Raw genomic sequence first — 21,828 nt, 5'->3', positions numbered from 1 at the left:
TCTCTAGAGATTTACAAAAGTAGATTTCCTGGCAATAGCGGCTCATCCCCTTCTAAGTTTTACTTTCTAAGCCAAAAAATCATTCATTGTTTTGATCATTCCATATACCATATTCTAAAACTTAAAACACACAAGAAAAACAGGATGCCTCCAAAGAATCTTGAAGATTTAAAGCTCCTTCTATCTTCAATCCATAGGTTGGCTACTCATTTGAACCAGGGCTTATCTTAATGCTAATAACTTTTAAAAATTCTTAAATCCTTCGTCTTGTATTAGCCACGTCATATATTCTCTCTCTCCCAAAGCCATTCTCCTACCCCACTACACATGAAAACCTCCGCTGAAGTTGCCATCTATTCTGAGACACCTGTCCTGACCTAGAAGAGAATGCAAACCTAAAGTTTAAAAATGTAAAGTATTCTAAACCAAATAGTTTTTACATTTTAGATTTTCCTTTCTTTTCATCTGCCGTCTTCACATTCAATTCTAGAGGGTAGCTTTCCCTTTTTTTCTTTTTTTAATAACAGAAGGCTAATACCTTTCCCTTTCACTGGGCTATTCAAACATAAAGTCTGTTTTGATTGCACAGAGGGAAAATGCATTCCCTACAAGGATATAATATCCAAGCAAAGGAGCGAAATAGACCATAAAAATGGTATGACCACCTATATCCATCCCTCTTCCTGCTTGGTAGGGTAGGGGTGGGGTCAGAAGAGCAAAGAAAGGAGAGAAAGAATTAAGTTGTATTCTTAGGAGACAAAATAACACAACAAGCATTTTCCTGACCTACAGGCTAGGGAAGAAATAACCCTACAATGGTAATGAATCCAGTTGTTTCTAGCTGAACCCCACAATCACCATAATGCGAATCCGAGCTCAGACTGAGCTCTCTCTCCTTTAAGGCAGGATAGCAGTAGGTATGCGGATGGGAAATTTGAAGAGAACCCTCAGGAGTCTCAGTAGCTGCTGCAGCCACTAGGAACGGAACCTGCTCTAGTCACTGCCCACATTCTTTCTTATCTGGAGACAAAGTGAAACTCCTGCGCTAGGGCCAGTGTCTTCTTCCTCTGTGGCCTCTTCCAGTCACATGGTCACCCTGCTCTAGGGCAGGCAGTCCCTCTTCCCATTATGGAGGCCTCCAACAACCCTGTGCATAGCAGAGGGAGCAAATAGCTTCTTCTGCTTCTACCCTTTATCTGGTTCCCTAGAGGCTGAGTGGGACTAGAGAGGGGGCAGAGGTCTCTCTACATTCCTCTCCTCTCTTCCGGGAAAGCCCCAGGAGATGTAAGGCAGCCAGCCCTCTTCCAGAGAGAGCCATCCCTTCTTTGCCTCCAGCCAAATTTCTTTCCACTCACCCACAGATTTCTTCTCTCCTCCCCATGTACTGCATTTCCGTGAATATCCATAAAACTAATCTGTTGAAGAGTAGATTATACATTCTCCTAGAGTAATTTTAATTTCAGCTTTATTGGGGTAAAACTGACAAGTAAAATTGTAAGATATTTAAAGTGTACATCATGGCGATTTGATAAATGAATACATTGGGAAATGATTCCCCCAACTGGTTAACTAACACGTCAGTCACCTCATATATTTATCTTATTTTTTTTTGGTGAAAACATTTAAGTTCTGCTCTTTTAGCAATTTCAATTATAAAATACAATGTTAACTACAGTCACCATGTTTTACATTAAAGCCTCAGACCTTATTTACCTTATAGCTGGATGTTTGCTCTTAGGGTAGATTTGATATTTTAGGCCTAACCCCCAATGCCTTGGGCCTGGTAATTTGTACATGAGAGTCAATCAATGCTTGGTGAATGAATGAGTGCGTGCATAAGGGAAGGAATGAATATAGCTAACCAAAGCTCACATTTCTGTTATTCCAAGGTTTATTGAAAAAGTTCTTTATCTTCTACTCTTCATTACAACAGTTAACTTCTATTCCAAATAGTTATCAAGATCCCGTACCACTTCCTTTGAAAAAAATTTGAAGTGGCATTTCAGTCAGTTTGCTCTGCAAAAAATTTTGTTTTCAAGTTTAAGCCTTCAAATTGGGAAGGAGCTTTTCAATCTCCTTCGATGTGGGGATGGGAATGGGAAGGTGAGAAAAGAAAAAAAAAGTATGGGAAACACTTCTTGAGCACACAAAACAGGATGAAGATCCAGTACCTTTACAGGTAAAGCCAGCCAAGTACATGTAACCACTTCTGCCTCTTGAAAAAGAAAAGACAACAAACCTGACTTAAATGAATGAAAGTTCTGGCGATAAAATCAAGCAATCCTGAGTAATCTTCAAATATATATACCCATCTACTTTTTTCTAAGAGAGAAAACTATTAAAACTAGAGTCTTTTCCCCACGTGTCCAACTTCATAAAAATATTCTTTACGTGGACTGCCATGCACTGACCTCTGTAAGACAAAATCAGCCAAAACAATAAGCCAGTCCAAGTCTAGAAGACTCCACTGCAGACTGAACAGGATAAATCTTGTAAGGCACTATATATAAGGAGACTGGTACACATTCCATCACTGAAGATGCTGGCTGCTGATAATGAGCTCACTGATGGCTGTCAGCTGAGACCTGATGTCAGCGCTGCCCCTGATTATCGCACAACGTTGGGCAAAGAATATAACATTTCCACCCTCAGTCCGTCATCTGCAAAATGTTGATAATAAATGAGTGTTCATATGAATTCGTCAGTTAATGTTTTCAAGTACTAGGGAAGTGAGCACCACTCCAGCTATTAGTGAGTCACAATAACTGACTTCATGCCATTTCAGACTCTTCGTCAGTGCTGAATGAAGTGCAACCAGATAAATCAACATAACGGTTGAATGAGGTCTTAAAATAGTGATCACCTTCACTGCGCCATGAAGGTGAAGTAAAGACAGTTTAAAAGCAGGCAGTACTATGGTGATATACTTGAGAGGCACAGCTTCATTCGAGAGAGTTTCCATTGATGAAACTTCAGCGATATTTATAGAATACCTACTATGCACAATAAGCATTCTGGAATAGACAGAACTCAGATTTTATCAAGGTTTGTAGAACCTAGTTTTAGCCATGGCTAGCAAAGGCAGTTATCCTATTGGAAGTGATACATAGTTAATTTAAGTCATTCTCTAACTTCAGCCTGATTCTGTGGGTAATTTGCAATAATTAAGCAACTCTGCCGGGGGTCAGATGAGATCAATACAATTTATAACACCTCATGAAATGTAGTGAGATAGTTCTACGTTTGAGATGATCTGGATGACTCTATAGTCTAGGATTTATAACATTTCTTTGGCTTAACATTATCAACAGCCAGGATATGTTAGGTCTTTGTATGTGGGGAATAAAGGTCCAGTGGCAGCACCAATACCAAGCAGTTGTCACAGGGAAAAGACCATAAAAAAAAATGTGAAAACCCCACAAAAACAATCATATTCCTTAGTGAAGGAGACTCAAGGTTTCAGGGTGCAACATTTATCTACTCTGAGAGATATGCTTTGAATGGAGATTATTACACAGACAAATATACCATATATTTATACATACACTCATTCCAAGTCACTTATTTGCCTTCCCAGGCTATTTGGATGAGTGAGGCCAAATAGATAAAATAATAGGCATTATCTCAGATGCATTTAAGAGCCAAATTTACCCAAAAAGCTCTCACTTGAATCACAAAGGCTGTGTAGAGACAAATACCTACGTACATTGGAATCACTAAAGATTTCTGATTCTTCACGTTCACAGCAAAGTAATGCTGCGGATTCACTGTCTTCCAAATGAGAGCTCTGTAATACAAACAAGATCATTTCAGAGATCCAGATAACAGGGCCATAAGCATAAGGGAAAAGGCCAGCAGAAATCATAGTGTCAGTGTTAGCCCATAGGTGAGAAGGTGCAATTCTGATTAGTAACGGCTGTTTTGAAGAGAATAAAGCCAACAAGATGATTGGTTAGGAAAACTGAGGAATATTTGAGTAGCAGAAGCATTTTCCGTGGTTTCCAAATTGGGCAATGGGATGTCCTTTTTCTGTAAAGATGGTGCTACTAAACCTTCAGAGTATGTACTCTGGACTTTTTCCGGAATGGGGTAGGTTTGTGTTCACTTACCCTCATATTCAAAGGTATATATTTGATGACTGTTTGGAGACAGGCTTTAGAATGTAACATAGCACATGATTAAGGGATCTAACTACTAGCCTGGCCTTGTTAGCCCTCTGCTAACAAGTGTTTATAAGAAGAGCCAAAAAACATGCCCTACCCAAGTCCTACTGACAGATGCCAGAAAACAATTTAAAACATTTCTTCCACTCTCCAATCTCTTTTTCAAAATCTGTCTAGAAGACAGATAAGAAAAATGAGACAAAGGAGTGAAACAATGAGCTGGTAACAAGAGTATTTTTCCCTTATGACTAACAGCAACACAAAAAAGAGAAGAGAAAAAGCTCCAACTCTGACCCATTAAGTTCCTTCAAATGTTTTGGGTAACAGCTGCTGGAAACTGAGTTACTCCTACATAGAGATATATAAACTTATGTCATCAAAACTTCACACTACCATATGATCCACCAAATCCACTTCTGGGTATAAATCCAAAGGAATTGAAATCAGGATCTCGAAGAGACATCTGCACTCCCATGTGCACTGCAGCATTATTCACAATAACCAAGATATGGAAACAACCCAAATGTCTATTGACAGATGGGTAAAGAAAATATGGTATATACCTACAATGGGATATTATTCAGCCTTAAAAAAGGAGGAAATCCTGCCATATGTGACAACATGGATGAGCCTGGAGGACATTATGATCAGCGAAATATGCCAGTCACAGAAGGACAAATATGCATGATTCCACTTATTTGAGGTATCTAAAATAATCCAACTCACAGTAGCACCGAGTAGAATGGTGGTTGCCAGGGGTTTGAGGGGAAGGAGGAAAAGGGGAGTTGTTCAAAGGGTATAAAGTTTCAGTTATGCAAATGATTACATTTTACAGATCTGCTGTACAACATGGGGCCTACTGTTAACAATACTGTGCATTAAAATTCTTTGTTAAGAGGGTAGATCTCATGTTAAATGTTCTTACCGCAAAACAAAAAACCAACAAAACCCCTAAGGGGCACAAGGAAACTTTTGGAGGTAATAGATTATGTTTATTACCTTGATTTTAATGATGGTTTCATGGGTGTACGCATTTATCCAAACTCATCAAACTGTATGCATTAACTACGTCAAGTTTTTTGTTTATCAATTACATCTCAATAAAGCTATTAAACAAAAAACGTCTCACTACCGGTGGCTGAAACTTAATCATATACAACTACTTTATTGCTCTCATGGTTGACTCATATTTTGTATTTTCAAAACTGAGACTGTGCTTCATTCAACTCCCAGAATACCTGCAGAGACTGAGTTTTAGAGTGCAAATAAAGTAAAGTTCAGAGTTCCTACTTCTCCTAATTGCCTTCCCCTGGTTAATTTCCTTCTTACTTTTTTCCTACCCTGATCCTTTACCTACTTTTGGTTTTTGTCCTTACAACCCGGTCTCATATTCCATTTCTCCTCCCTCTTCCTCTTTCAGAAAATAAACAGAAACAACTAAATATTTAAAATCATTTTTAGGTCCTGCAAACGCAAAGTCTCTTTATTCCTTACTCCCTTGCATTTTGGAGGAGGAAAAAATAAGAATATTTACTCTCCTTTGTCTTTTCAAAAAGAAAAAGTCAGTCTACAAAATATGTGAATACTTCTAATATTACAAAAGCTAAAGGCTTAATAAATAACAAACAAAATACCTGAAGGAATAAGGTAGAGATCAAAGCTGCTTTCAATTCTCCCAAATTCCCATATCACAACAAAATGATAACATAGATAATATTAAGCATATGAAAAATGGCTTGTCACTGTCAAGGTGTACACAAACTGAAAAACGTACACATTAATTAATCCAAATTATACTAGTTAAGATTTTTAAGTTTTCATTCTTGTATATACTTCAGCATGTTTACATGAGCTCTTTCAAAATGACCTTTCAAGAAAGAGGTTCTTTTATATAAAATGGAATATTACTCGGCCATAAAAAAGAATGAAATTCTGCCATTTGCAACAACATGGATAGACCTGGAGTGTATTATGCTTAGTAAAATAAGTCAGACAGAGAAAGACAAATATGGTATGTAATCACTTATATGTGGAGTCTAAAAAATAAAACAAATGTATATAACAAAACAGAAACAGACTCACAGATATAGAAAACAAACTAGTAGATACCAGTGGAGGAAGGGAAGGAGGAGGAGCAAGATAGGGGTATGGGATTAAGAGACACAAACTACTATGTATAAAGTAGATAAGCAACAAGGATATACTGTGCAACATAGGGAAATTATAGCCATTATTTTGTAATAACTTTAAAGGGAGTATAATCTATAAAAATACTGAATCACTACATTGTACATCTGAAACTAATATAATATTGTATCAACTATATTTCAATTAAAAAAAGAGGTCCTATAATGACACTTGCATTCCTAAAGTTATTTTAAGACTTTACTGCATACTTTTTTTTTTTTTTTTTTTTTTGCGGTATGCGGGCCTCTCACTGCTGCGGCCTCTCCCGTTGCGGAGCACAGGCTCTGGACGCACAGCCTCAGCGGCCATGGCTCACGGGCCCAGCCACTCCGCGGCATGTGGGATCTTCCCAAACTGGGGCACGAACCCGTGTCCCCTGCATCAGCAGGCGGACTGTCAACCACTGTGCCACCAGGGAAGCCCTACTGCATACTTATTAATTGAAATTCAATTCATTAAGATACAAGGTATCAATTTAAGTGTGCTGGTAGCATTAAAAATAATTGGTTCCTGGAACAAGTATTTACTTGCAACCAACGTATTTAATTCTAAATTAAATCCTAAGAATCCTAAAGGAAGACAAAGAATATTTCGATTTCTTTCCTCTGCTTTCTGAGGTACTTGGTAATTCCAATTCCTGAGTTGTTTCTGGGTTCTGCAGATTGAACTGTCTTGCTTATGACTATTCATAGAAGGAACTTTCACATATTGAGTTATGGGGAAGTCATTCTAGCTTGTACATGATTGAACTTTAATTTTATAAGCCTTTTGTGGCCTATCAAACATACATTGTACATATGCTTTAATCACTTAAAAAAAAGGTGCTTTTACCAGAAGTAAGGAATGTTCGTGTTAAAAATAAAGATTAAGGGCTTCCCTGGTGGCGCAGTGGTTGAGAGTCTGCCTGCCGATGCAGTGGATACAGGTTCATGCCCCGGTCCAGGAGGATCCCACATGCCGTGGAGCGGCTGGGCCCATGAGCCATGGCCGCTGAGCCTGCGCGTCCGGAGCCTGTGCTCCGCAACGGGAGAGGCCACAACAGTGACAGGCCCGCGTACAGAAAAAAAATAATAATAAAAAAAAAATAATAAAGATTAAATGCCTCCCTTCCTGCGACGCCAATGCTGGTACTCCTTCGATGATAAAAGTTCCTTCCCAGATGTCAAGGTCATATTGATTTGCTGTGTATATGCTGATCTGGTTTGTTTTTTTAAACCTTGAAGAAATGTATCTCTGACCTGTCTGATGTTCTTTGCTCTGACAAGATATAAAACTGTGTTGAAAACCATGCTCCTCCACAGCAGTTCCCCAGGGTTATTTGAGAGGCTGTCTCTTGGGCTATAGTCCTCAGTTTGGTTCAAATAAAACTCTTTTTTATTCCTATTATAGACTGTTTATTGATTATTTTCTTTGACATTATAAAGGATTTATTCTAAGAATGAATGCTTAGGAACTCTATTAATATAATTTAGCATGTAATTAAGAAAAAAAATAAATGATTATCTAATAGATATCTAATATGGCTCTGTGGAAATATGCCCCTTTGGTCAAGTATCATTTGGAGAAAAACAGGGGCTAAGATTGGTTAGGAAAACACATCCGTATATAACAAGAAGTTTCAATCCAGAACAGCTTCTGAGCAACAATTATTGTAATAAAATGTTGCAATCCTTATATGGAACTTATGACGTAAAGCATCATGTACTACGGAGGATGTTTTGAAGAGTGTTAAAATCTAACTTGTGCAGTTACCTAACAATTTGCAAGCAGAAGTCTTAAAAAATAATCCCAAAAGAGTCAAAACCTATTCCTACTGTTGTCTCTTTTATTCTTTTTTTGTTACAGCTTATGTGATTTTAAGAAATAGAAAACATTAACTATTATTACATTTCTATCTTTCCTTTTTTCCTGCATCTTTTCTCCCCCCAACTCTTTTAGGGGTTCTAATTAAGTGAAGAATCGCAGTTGTTCCTTCTTTTCTCTTTCTTTTGACTGCGTTGGGTCTTCGTTGCTGCGTGTGGGCTTTCTCTAGCTGTGGAGAGCAGGGGCTACTCTTCGTTGTGGTGTGCGGGCTTCTCATTGCGGTGCCTTCTCTTGTTGCGGAGCACAGGCTCTAGGCACACAGGTTTCAGTAGCTGCAGCATGTGGGCTCAGTAGTTGTGGCTCATGGGCTCTAGAGTGCAGGCTCAGTAGTTGCGGCGCGGCTTAGTTGCTCTGCAGCATGTGGGATCTTCCCGGACCAGGGCTCAAACCCATGTCCCCTGCATTGGCAGGCGGATTCTTAACCACTGCCCCACCAGGGAAGTCCCTGCAGTTGTTCTTAAAGAACTAGAGACTTTGAAAATGTACTTTGGACATCAAACAATAAAATACACGTGTACCCTAAAGCCTGATGACCACTTTCCGACTAAAAGCTTTTAACCTTTAAAGGTCAAGACAAGAAGTAGATCTTATTTATCCTGACACTTATGTGTAACTGGATTGAACAAAGCAATTTCATAGCCTAAGGATGACCCAGCTGAGAAAACTCTCTGCAGTCCCTAACCCCAAGTTACACATTTAAAACCATTCTTTCTTTTTAAAAAATTACATTCCCATGACTTATCTATTTTAGAAGTTTGCACCTTTTGACTCCCTCACCCATCCTGCCCACTCCCTGCCTCCGGCAACTACCAACCTTTTGTCTGTATCTGTGAACTTAGCAAAAAACATTATTTCAATAAGTACGTGGTAAACAAGATTCAGAAGGTGTCAGAGAGTATTTATTTTCCTCCCATCACTGTCCCCCACGCCTCCTAGTTCTCTACAACTCCATTCCCAGAAGTAGTCACTATGCTAGTTTCTTGGGATATCTTTTCAGAGATATAGTGTACACATACAAGCATTACATGTGTATATATTCTTTCTCTAAAATATACAATGGAAACACACTGCACCTATTTTTCTGTCGCTGCCTTTTAAACTAATCTTTGTTTAAAATTTTTAAAATTGTGGTAAAATAACATAAAATTTACCATCTTAAACATTTTCAAGTGTAGAGTTCATTAGTGTTAAGCATATTCACGTTGTTGTTCAACCAACCTCTGGAACTTTTTCATCTTGCAAAACTAAAACTCTACACCCATTAAAAAAAAATCTTCATTTCCTTAGAAGAAGTAAAATTGTCACTGTTTGCAGATGACATGATACTATACATAAAGAATCCTAAAGATGCCACCAGAAAACTACTAGAGCTAATCAATGAATTAGGTAAAGTTGCAGGATACAAAATTAATGCACAGAAATCTCTTGCATTCCTATACACTAATGATGAAAAATCTGAAAGTGAAATCAAGAAAACACTCCCATTTACCATTACAACAAAAAGAATAAAATACCTAGGAATAAACCTACCTAGGAAGACAAAAGACCTGTATGCAGAAAACTATAAGACACTGATGAAAGAAATTAAAGATGATACCAACAGATAGAGAGATATACCATGTTCTTGGATTTTAAGAATCAATATTGTGAAAATGACTATACTACTCAAAGCAATCTACAGATTCAATGCAATCCCTATCAAATTACCAATGGCACTTTTTACAGAACTAGAACAAAAAATCTTAAAATTTGTATGGAGATACAAAAGACCCCGAATAGCCAAAGCAGTCTTGAGGGAAAAAAACGGAGCTGGACGAATCAGACTCCCTGACCTCAGACTATACTACAAAGCTACAGTAATCAAGACAATATGATACTGGCACAAAAACAGAAACACAGATCAATGGAACAGGATAGAAAGCCCAGAGATAAACCCACACACCTATGGTCAACTAATCTATGACAAAGGAGGCAAGGATATACAATGGAGAAAAGACAGTCTCTTCAATAAGTGGTGTTGGGAAAACTGGACAGCTACATGTAAAAGAATGAAATTAGAACACTCCCTAACACCATACACAAAAATAAACTCAAAATGGATTAGAGACCTAAATGTAAGACCGGACACTATAAAACTCTTAGAGGAAAACATAGGAAGAACACTCTTTGACAAAAATCACAGCAAGATCTTTTTTGATGCACCTCTTAGAGTAATGGAAATGAAAATAAACAAATGGGACCTAATGAAACTTATAACTTTTGCAAAGCAAAGGAAACTACAAACAAGATGAAAAGACAACCCTCAGAATGGGAAAAAATATTTGCAAACGAATCAACGGACAAAGGATTAATTTCCAAAATATATAAACAGCTCATGCAGCTCAATATTAAAAACACAAACAACCCAATTAAAAAATGGGCTGAAGACCTAAATAGACATTTCTCCAAAGAGGACATACAGATGGCCAAGAAGCACATGAAAAGCTGCTCAACATCACTAATTATTAGAGAAATGCAAATCAAAACTACAATGAGGTATCACCTCACACCAGTTAGAATGGGCATCATCAGAAAATCTACAAACAACAAATGCTGGAGAGGGTGTGGAGAAAAGGGAACCCTCTTGCACTGTTGGTGGGAATGTAAATTGATACAGCCACTATGGAGAACAGTATGGAGGTTCCTTAAAAAACTAAAAATAGAATTACCATATGACTCAGCAATCCCACTACTGGGCATATACCCTGAGAAAGCCATAATTCAAAAAGAGTCATGCACCCCAATGTTCATTGAGGCACTATTTACAACAGCCACTTCATGGAAGCAACCTAAATGCCCATCGACAGACGAATGGATAAAGAAGATGTGGTACATATATACAACGGAATATTACTCAGCCATAAAAAGGAACGAAACTGGGTCATTTGTAGAGACATGGATGAATCTAGAGACTGTCATAAAGAGTGAAGTAAGTCAGAAAGAGAAAAACAAATATTGAATATTAACGCACATATGTGGAACCTAGAAAAATGATACAGACGAACCGGTTTGCAGGGCAGAAATTGAGACACAGATGTAGAGAACAAATGTATGGACACCAAGGGGGAAAGTGGCGGGGGTGGTGGTGGTGGTGGGATGAGTTGGGAGACTGGGATTGACATGTATACACTGATGTGTATGAAATGGATGACTAATAAGAACCTGCTGTATAAAAAAATAAAATTAAGTTAAAAAATAAATTAAATTAAATTAAAAAAAATTAACAACAACAAAATTCTTCATTTCTCCCTCATTAGCCCCTGGTAACCATTATTCTACTTCCTGTTTCTATGAGTTTGATAACTCTAGATGTCTCATATAAGTAGAATCATACAGTATTTGTCTTTTTGTGACTGGCTTATTTCACTTAGCATAATGTCCTCAGTGGTCATACACGTTGTAGCATCTATCAGAATTTCCTTCCCATTTATTTATTTATTTATTTTTGGCTGTGTTGGGTCTTTGTTGCTGCGTGTGGGCTTTCTCTAGTTGTGGCAAGCGGGGGCTACTCTTTGTTGCGGTGCACAGACTTCTCATTGTGGTGGCGTCTCTTGTTGCAGAGCACAGGTTCTAGGCGCACGGGCTTCCGTAGCTGTGGCATATGGGCTCAGTAGTTGTGGCATGTGGGCTCTAGGGCACACGGGCTTCAGCAGTCGTGGCTCGTGGGCTTTAGAGTGTAGGCTCAGTAGTTGTGGCACACGGGCTTAGTCGCTCCACGGCATGTGGGATCTTCCTGGGCCAGGGATCGAACCCATGTTCCCTGCACTGGCAGGCAGATTCTTAACCACTGAGCCATCAGGGAAGTCCTTCCTTCCCTTTTAAGGCTGAATAATATTCCACTGTATGTATATACCACATTTTGTTTATCCACTCATCCATCAATGGACATTTACTTCATGATTTTTGATCACTGCATGATATCCCATTGTATATACATATTCCACAATACAGTTCATCAGTCTCCTATTGGTAGATTCAAGTTACTGGTATTTGTTTTCTCATTTGCTATATCAAATCATCACAAACTTGATGGTTTAATCAACATAAATTTATTTTCTTACAGTTCTGGAGGTCAGGAGTACTAAAATCAAAGTGGTGGCAGACCCATGTTCCTTCTGGAGGCTCTAGCGGAGTGTTATGGGCTGAACTGTGGTCCCCCCCAACCCCAAATTTATATGTTTAAGTCCTAATCCCTAGTATCTCATAGTGTGACTACATCTGGAGATGAGGTAATTAAATTAAAATGAGGTTATTAGGGTGGGACTTCATCCAGTACAACTGGTATCCTTATAAGAGAAGATCAGGACACAGATACACACAAAAGAAAGATCATGTGAAGACACAGGGAGAAGACAGACACCTACAAGCTAAGGAGAGAGGTCTCAGAAAAATATCAACCCTGCCAACACCTTGATCTCTGACTTGTAGCCTCCAGAACTGTGAGAAAATAAATTTCTGTTGTTTAGGCCACCAGTCTACAGTACTTGTTATGGCAGCCCTAGCAAACTAATACAGCGAGAATCCATTTCCTTGCCTCTTCCAGCATCTAGAGGCCACCTGAATTTCTTGGCTTGTGGCCCCCTTCCTTCATCTTTAAAGTTAGCAAAAGTGGGTTGAGTCGTTCTCATATCAGTCCGACCTCTTCTCTGTCTCCATCTTTGACTTTTAAAGATCCTTATAATGACACTGTCCCCTACTCAGATAATCCAGGATAATCTGCCTACTTTAAAGTCATCTGATTAACAACCTGAATTCCATCCAACCTTAATTTCCCCTTTACCATGTAACATAATATATTCACAGGTTCACAGATGAGGACTCTATTGGGGGAGCCATTATTCTTCTGCCTACCACAGAATCTTCTTTTCTGCGAGTTTTACTGGGGAAAACAATTGTGCTTTAGAACCCAATATTCACACCAGTACAGTGGGAAGCACAAAATTAAGGGACCAAGCAACGCTAGAGCTATATATTTTACACTTAAAGAGGATCCTAAAAACTTAGTAGCAACAGCAGGATGTTTGAAATAGCTTTTTCCAAATGATGAATTGGATTTGATCCAACCACAGTATTTTACACAGGCCTCTTTATAATCAATGGTACAGATCTGCAAGATAATTGGTTAGTATTAAGGATATAATCTATGGCCAGCAATAATTAGACTGGGTCAACTTGACAGATTAAATCAGAATGAATTGGTGATTCCTTCTTCTAAGCATCCATAGTTCCCTGCACATATATTTTCTAATGCTTACCTCACACTGCCGTAATTATTTCTATATATATTGTTTCTCTCTCTAGACAGTGAGCTTCTCAAGCTGTATCTCTAGAGTCTGGCACAGAGTAAGCATTTAGTAAATGTTCAATGAATGAGTTAAGTGACAGCATTAGTTGTTACAATTCTTCCTTGTTGCCAATAACAATAACACAAATTAAGATGAGTTATAATCTTTGTGTATAGTTTTGGTTAAGAGACCAATAGTCTTCACTACCCTAAACACATGATGTTTGTCCATTAATTAGTCATAGTAGCAACAGCTCCTATTGAAGAGCCAATTGTTACATGAGACACTGCCTCCCCTGGGCTCCAAGTCAACGTGGAGGCTTTAAGCCAAAAGAGCATCTTCATTTCTCAGAGCTACTTAGCAGCTTGGCTTGTCAGTGGCTGAGACTGTCCAGGTATTCATGCCACAGGACTCCCTGACTCTGGCTTGCAGTTAGTCCATTTCATCTGCAAAGGTACTGCTGCTCTCTACACTCTGTATGTATTTCACAGCTCTTTTATGGTAAGCATCACAGGCTTGTTTCTCTACTCACTTCTCCTTTCAGAAGGAATATAATCTTTCAATCTAAATTTTAGCCATCCTTCAAAGCACCTCTCAAATCCCAGAATTTCAGGAAGCTTCAAAATGATGACTTCAGCCTCACTGGCCTTGGCAGGGGTTAGCCATCAACAGCCTGCTTTCATATGGCCAGCAAGCTAAGAATGGTTTTCACATTTTTAAATGGTTGTTTTGTTTTGTTTTCTAAAGAAAAAGCAAAGAAGAATATGCAACACAGACCATTTAAGGCTGGCAGAGCCTAAAATATTTACTGTCAGGCTTTTAACAGAAAAAGTTTGTCAATCCCTGGCCTAGAGCATACAATTTAACTCAGGCTAATGAGAATACTGCCTAGAACTGTCTCTAATCTTTGTACAGATCATAATTTTATCTCCCTGCGGTTTTATGGAGATATAACTGAAATATAACATTGTATTAGTTTAAGGTATACAACATAATGATTTGACATATGGATATTTTGTAGATTTAGAGATTTTGCTTTTAATTCTTTGAATATTCACTTATGATAGTATTTCAGATCCTATACAAATGCCACATTACTTGTACCAGCAAATTCACACCCTCACACAGAGATAATCTGAAAATATTTTTTAAAAAGCCCACCAAATCCCATGATCTCCATGAGGTTTGGTTTCCTTTCTCTTCTCTTTTTCTGATATAACCATCTGTCCTACAAGGGCATGTTTCTGAAATAGGAGAAAAATTCCTATTTTGGAAGAAGCAGTGATTCTCAAAGTGTGCTGCCCAGACCACCAGGCACAGCCTCACTTGTGAACTGGTTAGAAATGCAAATTCTTAGGCTCCATTCTAGATCTATCAAATTAGGAAATCTGGGGTTAGGGCCTAGAGATGTGTTTTTAACAAGCCCTCCAACTGATTCTGATGTACATTAAATATGTTAACTGTAAGTTAAAGTTTGAGAGCCACTGGACTAAAGTATTTGCATCTGTAGATAGCACATATATCACTGCTTTAGAACCAGAATGATGGAATCGTATCATTCCAAAACTAACTCCTGATAGCAAAACCAACAAAAGGAAAGTAGTGAGTAAAGACAAGTGGCAAGTTAAAAGCAGTTATTCATATGCACAGGTTATTCAATTTACATAAAGGGGCACCACCTGTATTTAATGAATGCGTATATAAGGTAACTAAGCTAGGTACCATGATGGATTCTGAGAAGTAATCATCCACAGCAGTAAGAACAAATTAATAAACAAGTAATAAGTCCATAAATACAGAGAAAAGCCAAGAAGCTGGTGGTAGATGCTCAACCTTTGCTGAAAGCCCACAAAAAGAATGAGAGTAAAATAGCTGCTGCACGGACTTCCTTGGTGGTGCAGTGGTTAAGAATCCGCCTTCCAATGCAGGGGACACGGGTTCAAGCCCTGGTCCAGGAAGATCGCACATGCCCCAGAGCGACAAAGCCCGTGCGCCACAACTACTGAGTCTGAGCTCTAGAGCCTGCGAGCCACAATTACTGAGCCCATTTGCCACAACTACTGAAGTCCGCGCGCCTAGAGCCCATGCTCCACAACAAGAGAAGCCCCTGCAATGAGAAGCCTACGCACTGCAACGAAGAGCAGCCCCTGCTCGCCGCAACTAGAGAAAGCCTGCGCGCACCAACAAAGACACAACGCAGCCAAAAATAAATAAATTAATTAATTTTTAAAAATAGCTGCTGCTACTCAGAACTTCAAGATCTGGAATCTCAACATACAAAAGAAAAAAGAAAACTTCTGGATTTATGTCTCTAGTTGATAATTAAGTGGCTCAAAATTGATATGTAATCTACAGAGAGATGCGTTTGTCTCAATTTAGGCAAACCAAATATTCTATTATTTTCCATTTTCGGTTAGGCTTCTGCTATTAACTAGTTAGCTGCTAACTTCCCTCCTGTTCTGTGTAGGAGTTAAAAAAAAAAAATTCTGTCAACTTCATGAGCTGAGAGCAAGCTAGCAAAACAAGGAGGTACAGAAAGCTTAACTCCACATCTGCTGAAAGCATACAATTCTTGTTGACCCCATTTATTTGTAAATCAACCTACATATTGTCTTCTGGCCTTTAACGCCTTAGAATTCTAATTCTTTATTTCCCACCTCAGACCAATGTATGAGAGCTATCTGTGGTTTAAACACAACCATTAATCACCCCCAACTCCCCTCACACACACACACACACACACACACACACAAACACCTTTAAAACTTTTTTGTGTAGCTTGATTTGGAACCTGGGCTATGAAAGTGAATTAGGTTTTAGAGATGCTAATGTGTATGCCATGTAATATGACCACTGCATGCTTCTGTAGAGTGTGCAGAGGTGAAGCTCTTTATTCCTTTGGGGAACACAGGTTTGAAGAGCAAAGAGAAGGCTATTTTAGAGAAAGTAGGAGAATTCAGGAAACAAGAGGAATCTGAAGAAGACACTGAGTAAGAAAGGAGAGAAAAGCCTCCCTTGGACAATTGTCTGGGGATGTGTGCCAGGAAAGAAAGATTGCTGTTACTGAGATAGAATCATGAGACATTACCAAGTCAGGTTTCAGACGATTGTGAAAAGAACAGTTTTTTACTGAGAACCGAGGATTAGGCCTATTTTCCAGTAAGTAAAGACCTTGATTCCTTCTGCAATAAATAAGAGAACTAAAAGATTTAGCTCTAGTACTGGAAGAGGAATCTAGGTTGATCAGCAAGGAAGGCTAGAGATACCTAAAATTAAGAACTAACAGGCTGAACTGGGAGTAAAGTGAGGGATGGTTTTGTATTTGTAATTAATTTCCTATACAAATTCTGACCTCAAGATCTCTTCACACAGCAGAAAGGTCATTTTTGCATTTTAATTGATAAACTGGACTATGATGAGAGAAGCTGCCCAGAAGGAGCTTAAAGGTTGTAAACCTTAGGCTATAATCTTTCAAAGAAATTCTCTCTGGAGAAATAGTTACCACCAACAGTTCAAACTATCCAAGGGGAACCTCACCTGAATAGCATTCCAGAGCTCTCCTTTCCTGATCCAAACTTTCAACATGCGCTAAAAAAATCACATTCAGCTTTGGGTATGGCAGAGGTAGGGCCTACCTCTCAAGATCCTTGAATTCTTAAAGCTATTTAAAGGCGAGAGAAGCCCAATTACAAAATCTGTCCTAGTCTTTTTCTCCCTAGTCACCCATATTTCAGAGGCTGACACCATAGTGAGATTGCCAAGCTCCTTGGGGAAAACTCATGCAGGTCAGAGACAAAGTGATCACATAAAATTCAGTTTCCACCAGAGAATTCTGAGAAGGATCCCTATCAAATACTGGTCATGGGCCTGTGAAATCCTCCCCACTCCCCTCAGTGAGGAGAAAAAAAGACGGACTTTTCAGCCTCTCTCATCCTGCATCATAAAAAATAATCTGGAAAAGTGGGACTTTGGACTTTGTGAAGGGCTAATAGTGCAGAGCTGACCACAAGTTGAGCAACGTAAGGAAACGAGCAAAGAGATGAGAGTGGAAGTGTCTCAAGAGATTCCAGACATAAAACAGCAATGCCCCAGAGCGAGGGGAGCAAAAGAACCTGGAGAGAAGAACCCATAAAAGAGGGCACTTCTCTTAGTTTCCACTTTAGGAAAAGGATTTTAGAAGTCAATTCAGAAATTGCTTCAAGGGCCAGAGATTCCAGGGCGATGGTCAATACCAAGGGGGTCTTATCTCCTAAACCACAATTGGAAGATATCATTAAGAGCCATTGTGAGAAACTCCCAAAAGCTGAAGTGGTCTATGGGCTCCAGCAACAAAGCAGTGTCTCCTACAACCAAGAATGCTGGTTGCCCCAAATCCAAGCCAACCATGCTTTAAAAAGGAGATTGCTGGTGAGTCAAAGCTCAAATTTGAGGTAGGGCTCCAGTACCAGTCACTGGGCTGTCCCCTTGCAGTGTTCCTTAATTCAGTTGGGTTGGCTTCTAAGGTCTCAGAGTCCCATCTCCAGAGTATTTCCAATGGGGCCATGGCAGCTTTCCAGGTGCTGTGTGTCCTTATGGAGGCCAAAGGGAAACACCTTGGGTCCCTAAGCTTCAGGCCAAAGGGAAGAGCCAGGACAAGGATTTTGCACCAACTGACAGAAGCAAGGATACTAGACTAGAGACTCAAAGGAGGAGAATTATCAAGGACGAATGAAGGATTGGGGGACTCACAAGGGAAGAGTTACCCTGCCTAGGCCAGGGCATTAGAGACCCTTGTGAACAAGGCCCGCTGATTACTGCCACAGAAGGAAGTTCCTCTGAAAAGAAACTTGCAGAAAAGGATGACTTGCTTTTGAGAGTGGCTTTTTCTCAAGAACAGAGGCAAAGTGCAGGAAGGTCCCCTGTAGAAATCAAAGTCCATGTCAATCTCTGCACAGAGCCCAGGGCCAGTTGAAACCAGAGCTCTTTACATGAGCAGCAGGGATAGATACTAAAGCACAGGAATTTATGATAGCCGCTATCCTGATCCTAGAGAAAAACTGGAGCTTATGCATGGACTTCTTATATGGGACATCAGTCAGCACAAGGAAGAACTCCAGGCCCATGCAGGGACCCTGAGCAAAGCAAAGTGAAAAGTGCCATGTCTCACAGACATCAGTCAAGTTCTGACAGCCAGAGTTGTCTGAGCCTGGTCAGGATTGTCGGAAATAGGGATATTCCAGCAGAAAAATCCCCTCTCAGGAGGATAACTTCTCTGAAGGAAAATGTTGATTCCATGTAGAGAAAGATCTTAGTTCTCATGTTAACATATCCTCTAAAGATGATGGTCTCTGTTTCTCATAACCAAGGAATTTCTTTCCAAATACACTAGTTTCTTCTAACTGGAGAAACAAAACAAAACAAAAACCTGAGAAGCCTTAGACTTGGGAACTGTCCTAAGCCCATTTTGTTATTCTCCCTATTCCCACTGTCTAGATGGAGAACAAATATTTGTATGAGAACACTGGTATTCTTGGTTGGTATTTAAACCACGTGCATCTTAGAAAATTATTGTTTAAAATACAATAATTTACTATCACCCCTTTGCCACAATAAAATAATTCCATTAGAAAGGGGACCAGCCCATCAGGAAATGCAACGGAAACTTACACCCTCCAGAAACTTTAAATCTGGACCATATTTTCTGTAATTCCTCAAATCAATGTTAATTAGCTTATGTGGATTTGTCAAAGGAAGGTGGTTAGAAAGATTCAAAGTAAAAAAGCACCCTGCTATAGTGTTACACTCCCATTGGGAGTTAAAAAACAAAAATCTCCACTACCAAAAACTCGACTTTTAGGTCCATTCTGAGTAGAAATCAGACTAAAAAATGTCACAGAATAAAACTTCCTCTGATTAAAAGTCTCTAATTTCAAATTTCTGAAGCAACATCCTTTCTTCTCTAATCCTCAAATAACTGCAAACTGAGATAAATGGATAGACCCCTCTCATGTTCTGAAGTTCTGAATTGTCTGCTTAAAAGGTAAGAAGCAGTTTTATATTTTGATAAAAAGGTCACTTGTGGTGAGGGTTCATAAAACTCCCTTCTCTGAGGACTGTTCATAATTTACATCCAGCCAAGTAATACCACTCAGGATACCCAGTTTCCTCAATTCCAAACAATCAATGAAGAAAGAAACTTTAAAATTTTCTTACTGAAACAGTTTTTCAGGTTTCTGTGTATGTTTTAGCATTAGTTTGAGTGACAAATTTCCTTAGCTAGTTATTTCCCACTTATTCCTAAATTTATAATGGGCCTCATAATTTTGTGAACAAGAAGAGAAGCATTGTCATTTCCAGCACTACAGAATCTTACAAAGGAAGTAAGTAAGCACTTCCTTTGAAATTTTGAAAGTTTTGGTGTGTTTAGGGGGAAAGTATAGTTATACTTACTGTCCCACTTGACCAAAGGGCAGCTGGGAATCTCAAGAAGCAAACACTATATTCATGTTCTCCCAGCAAGCCCCCTGGCAACAAACCACAATCTGTAAGTCTTCCCAAAACACAGTAATGAACCAGCTTCTATTCATTTTTTTTCAAACTGCAGGCTGAGAGACCCATGAGCAGCTTGTGAAATCAATTTAGAGGTCTGTAGCAACATACTTTTTTTGTTTTTTTAAACTAACTAGAATAGAAAATATCAGAGTACACTGACTGCATGAAGGAAAAGGAAGAACTGTTTCATGAAACTTGTTTTAGATATGTATACAAGAACACCTACACAAGCATACCAGGTCATAATGTAAAATGTATTTATTACTGTGAATCTCAGTCATAAGAATTTGAAAGCTACTCCTTTCCAGGGGTCCCCAACCCCCAGGCTGTGGTAGCGTCCTCAGCCTGTGAGGAACCTGCTGTATAGTAGGAGGTGAGCCGCAGGCAAGCAAGCAAAGCTTTATCTGCTGCTCCCCATTACCACCTGAACCATCCCCCCACACCCCATCCGTGGAAAAACTGTCTTCCACAAAACTCGCCCCTGGTGCCAAAAAGATTGGGGACTGCTGCTCTAGACTATAAGTTTCATGAGGAAAAAGATCAAGTGTACCTAATTCATTCATTCTATATACCCAGCAACTACACATAATGCCTGGCATTTATAATAGGCACTCAATAAATATATGTTGGCTGACTATTCAAGATGCATTCTTACATTACTAATACTGTGGTCCATAAATCAAAATTTGGACTGAATCTAAGTAGTTAGACAATATCTTTTATGAGGCACTAAGAAAATAACATTTGATTTTAGTAAATTTAACAATTTCTCCCTTGCTTGCCCTCTGATTGATGGGCTAAACAAATGGTAGATCCCAGCAGGAAATGAGAGAAGGCAAGGTCTTGGGAACTGACAAACTAAATGATTACCCTTAGGATATGTCAGACCAGCACGGTTTATGATCTTCCTATGTACATATTCTGACATAATATGCACAAACTTGTACAGCAAGAACAGCACAGAATTTAGAATTAGAGATAATGACAACTAACGACTAAATGACCTTGGGCAAATTGTTTTAACTTCTCCGAGCCTAATTTCCTCAACTGGGAAAGCAAGTTGTGACAACTATAAATGGTTACCAAAACATAGGTGTAACTTCTACAAGAACATACAGGAGAAAATCTTTGCAGCACTGGGTTAGGCAAAGATTTCTTAATGACACAAAAAGCGCTAACCGTAAAAGAAGAAGTTTGTAAAAACTATGCTCTTTGAAAGACACACTTAAGAAAACAAAAAGTAATCCACAAACTGGGGTAAAATATATGCAAAATATGTCTGACAAAGTGCTTGTCAACACAATATATAAAGACAAATATCTTAATAAAAAATAGGCAAAATATTTGAACAGACCCTTCACCAAGAAAAGATACAGACTGCAAATAAGCACCTGAAAATATGCTAGCCAAGTGTACCATTTATTGATGGGAAAATAAAGAAATAGATAAAGTACAGATCATGATACGTAACAGTAAAGAATGAAAAGAATCCTTTCTGAATTTTTGCGCAGATTATAAACTACTAATATAGTTTATATTACTATATTGAGGGCAAGGACAATGTCTTCAAAGATTAGGAACTAAATAAATGTTTATACCCAGTATATTGTGAATGAGTTTAAAATCATGATGCTATTTAAAATGTCGATCATTAATTTTTTTAAACTGCAAAGCAGTATTTAGGATGGTAGCAAGTTGAATAAGTGAACTTTCTTAGAATTATGTAATTGCCTTGAACTATCTGTGGTAATAAGGAAGTA

The 21,828-nt window shown here is 38.8% G+C and overlaps 1 protein-coding gene and 1 pseudogene across 5 annotated transcripts in view; both read right to left on the bottom strand.

The window, feature by feature from the left end:
• Positions 1–3,788, bottom strand: part of LOC149744826 (RNA 3'-terminal phosphate cyclase-like protein pseudogene) — a 55,079-nt pseudogene extending 51,291 nt beyond the window's left edge. The window contains exon 1 of the transcript XR_016388786.1: positions 3,707–3,788. The product of XR_016388786.1 is annotated as an RNA 3'-terminal phosphate cyclase-like protein pseudogene (transcript). The remainder of the gene's footprint in view (positions 1–3,706) is intronic.
• The window catches only part of SSH2 (slingshot protein phosphatase 2), a 244,450-nt gene that overhangs the window by 177,890 nt on the left and 44,732 nt on the right, over positions 1–21,828 (bottom strand). Inside the window, exon 2 of one of the 4 annotated variants that reach the window (XM_022595586.2) lies at positions 3,707–3,787. The exons of 1 other annotated variant lie outside the window; for it this stretch is intronic. In XM_022595586.2, coding sequence (XP_022451294.2) covers positions 3,707–3,787 — 81 coding nt within the window. Of the gene's footprint in view, positions 1–3,706; positions 9,714–21,828 lie in introns of those variants that run through there. 2 more of the 4 variants (XM_022595587.3, XM_089899946.1) reach the window with 2 other exon arrangements.

This window comes from Delphinapterus leucas, chromosome 19 (genome assembly GCF_059928025.1).
Source record: "Delphinapterus leucas isolate spDelLeu-1000000601 "Yukka" chromosome 19, BTC_Dleu_Yukka2, whole genome shotgun sequence".
Classification (NCBI taxonomy): domain Eukaryota; kingdom Metazoa; phylum Chordata; class Mammalia; order Artiodactyla; family Monodontidae; genus Delphinapterus; species Delphinapterus leucas.
Note: the sequence above shows the minus strand (reverse complement) of the source record. Positions and strands in the feature narration are given on the sequence as shown.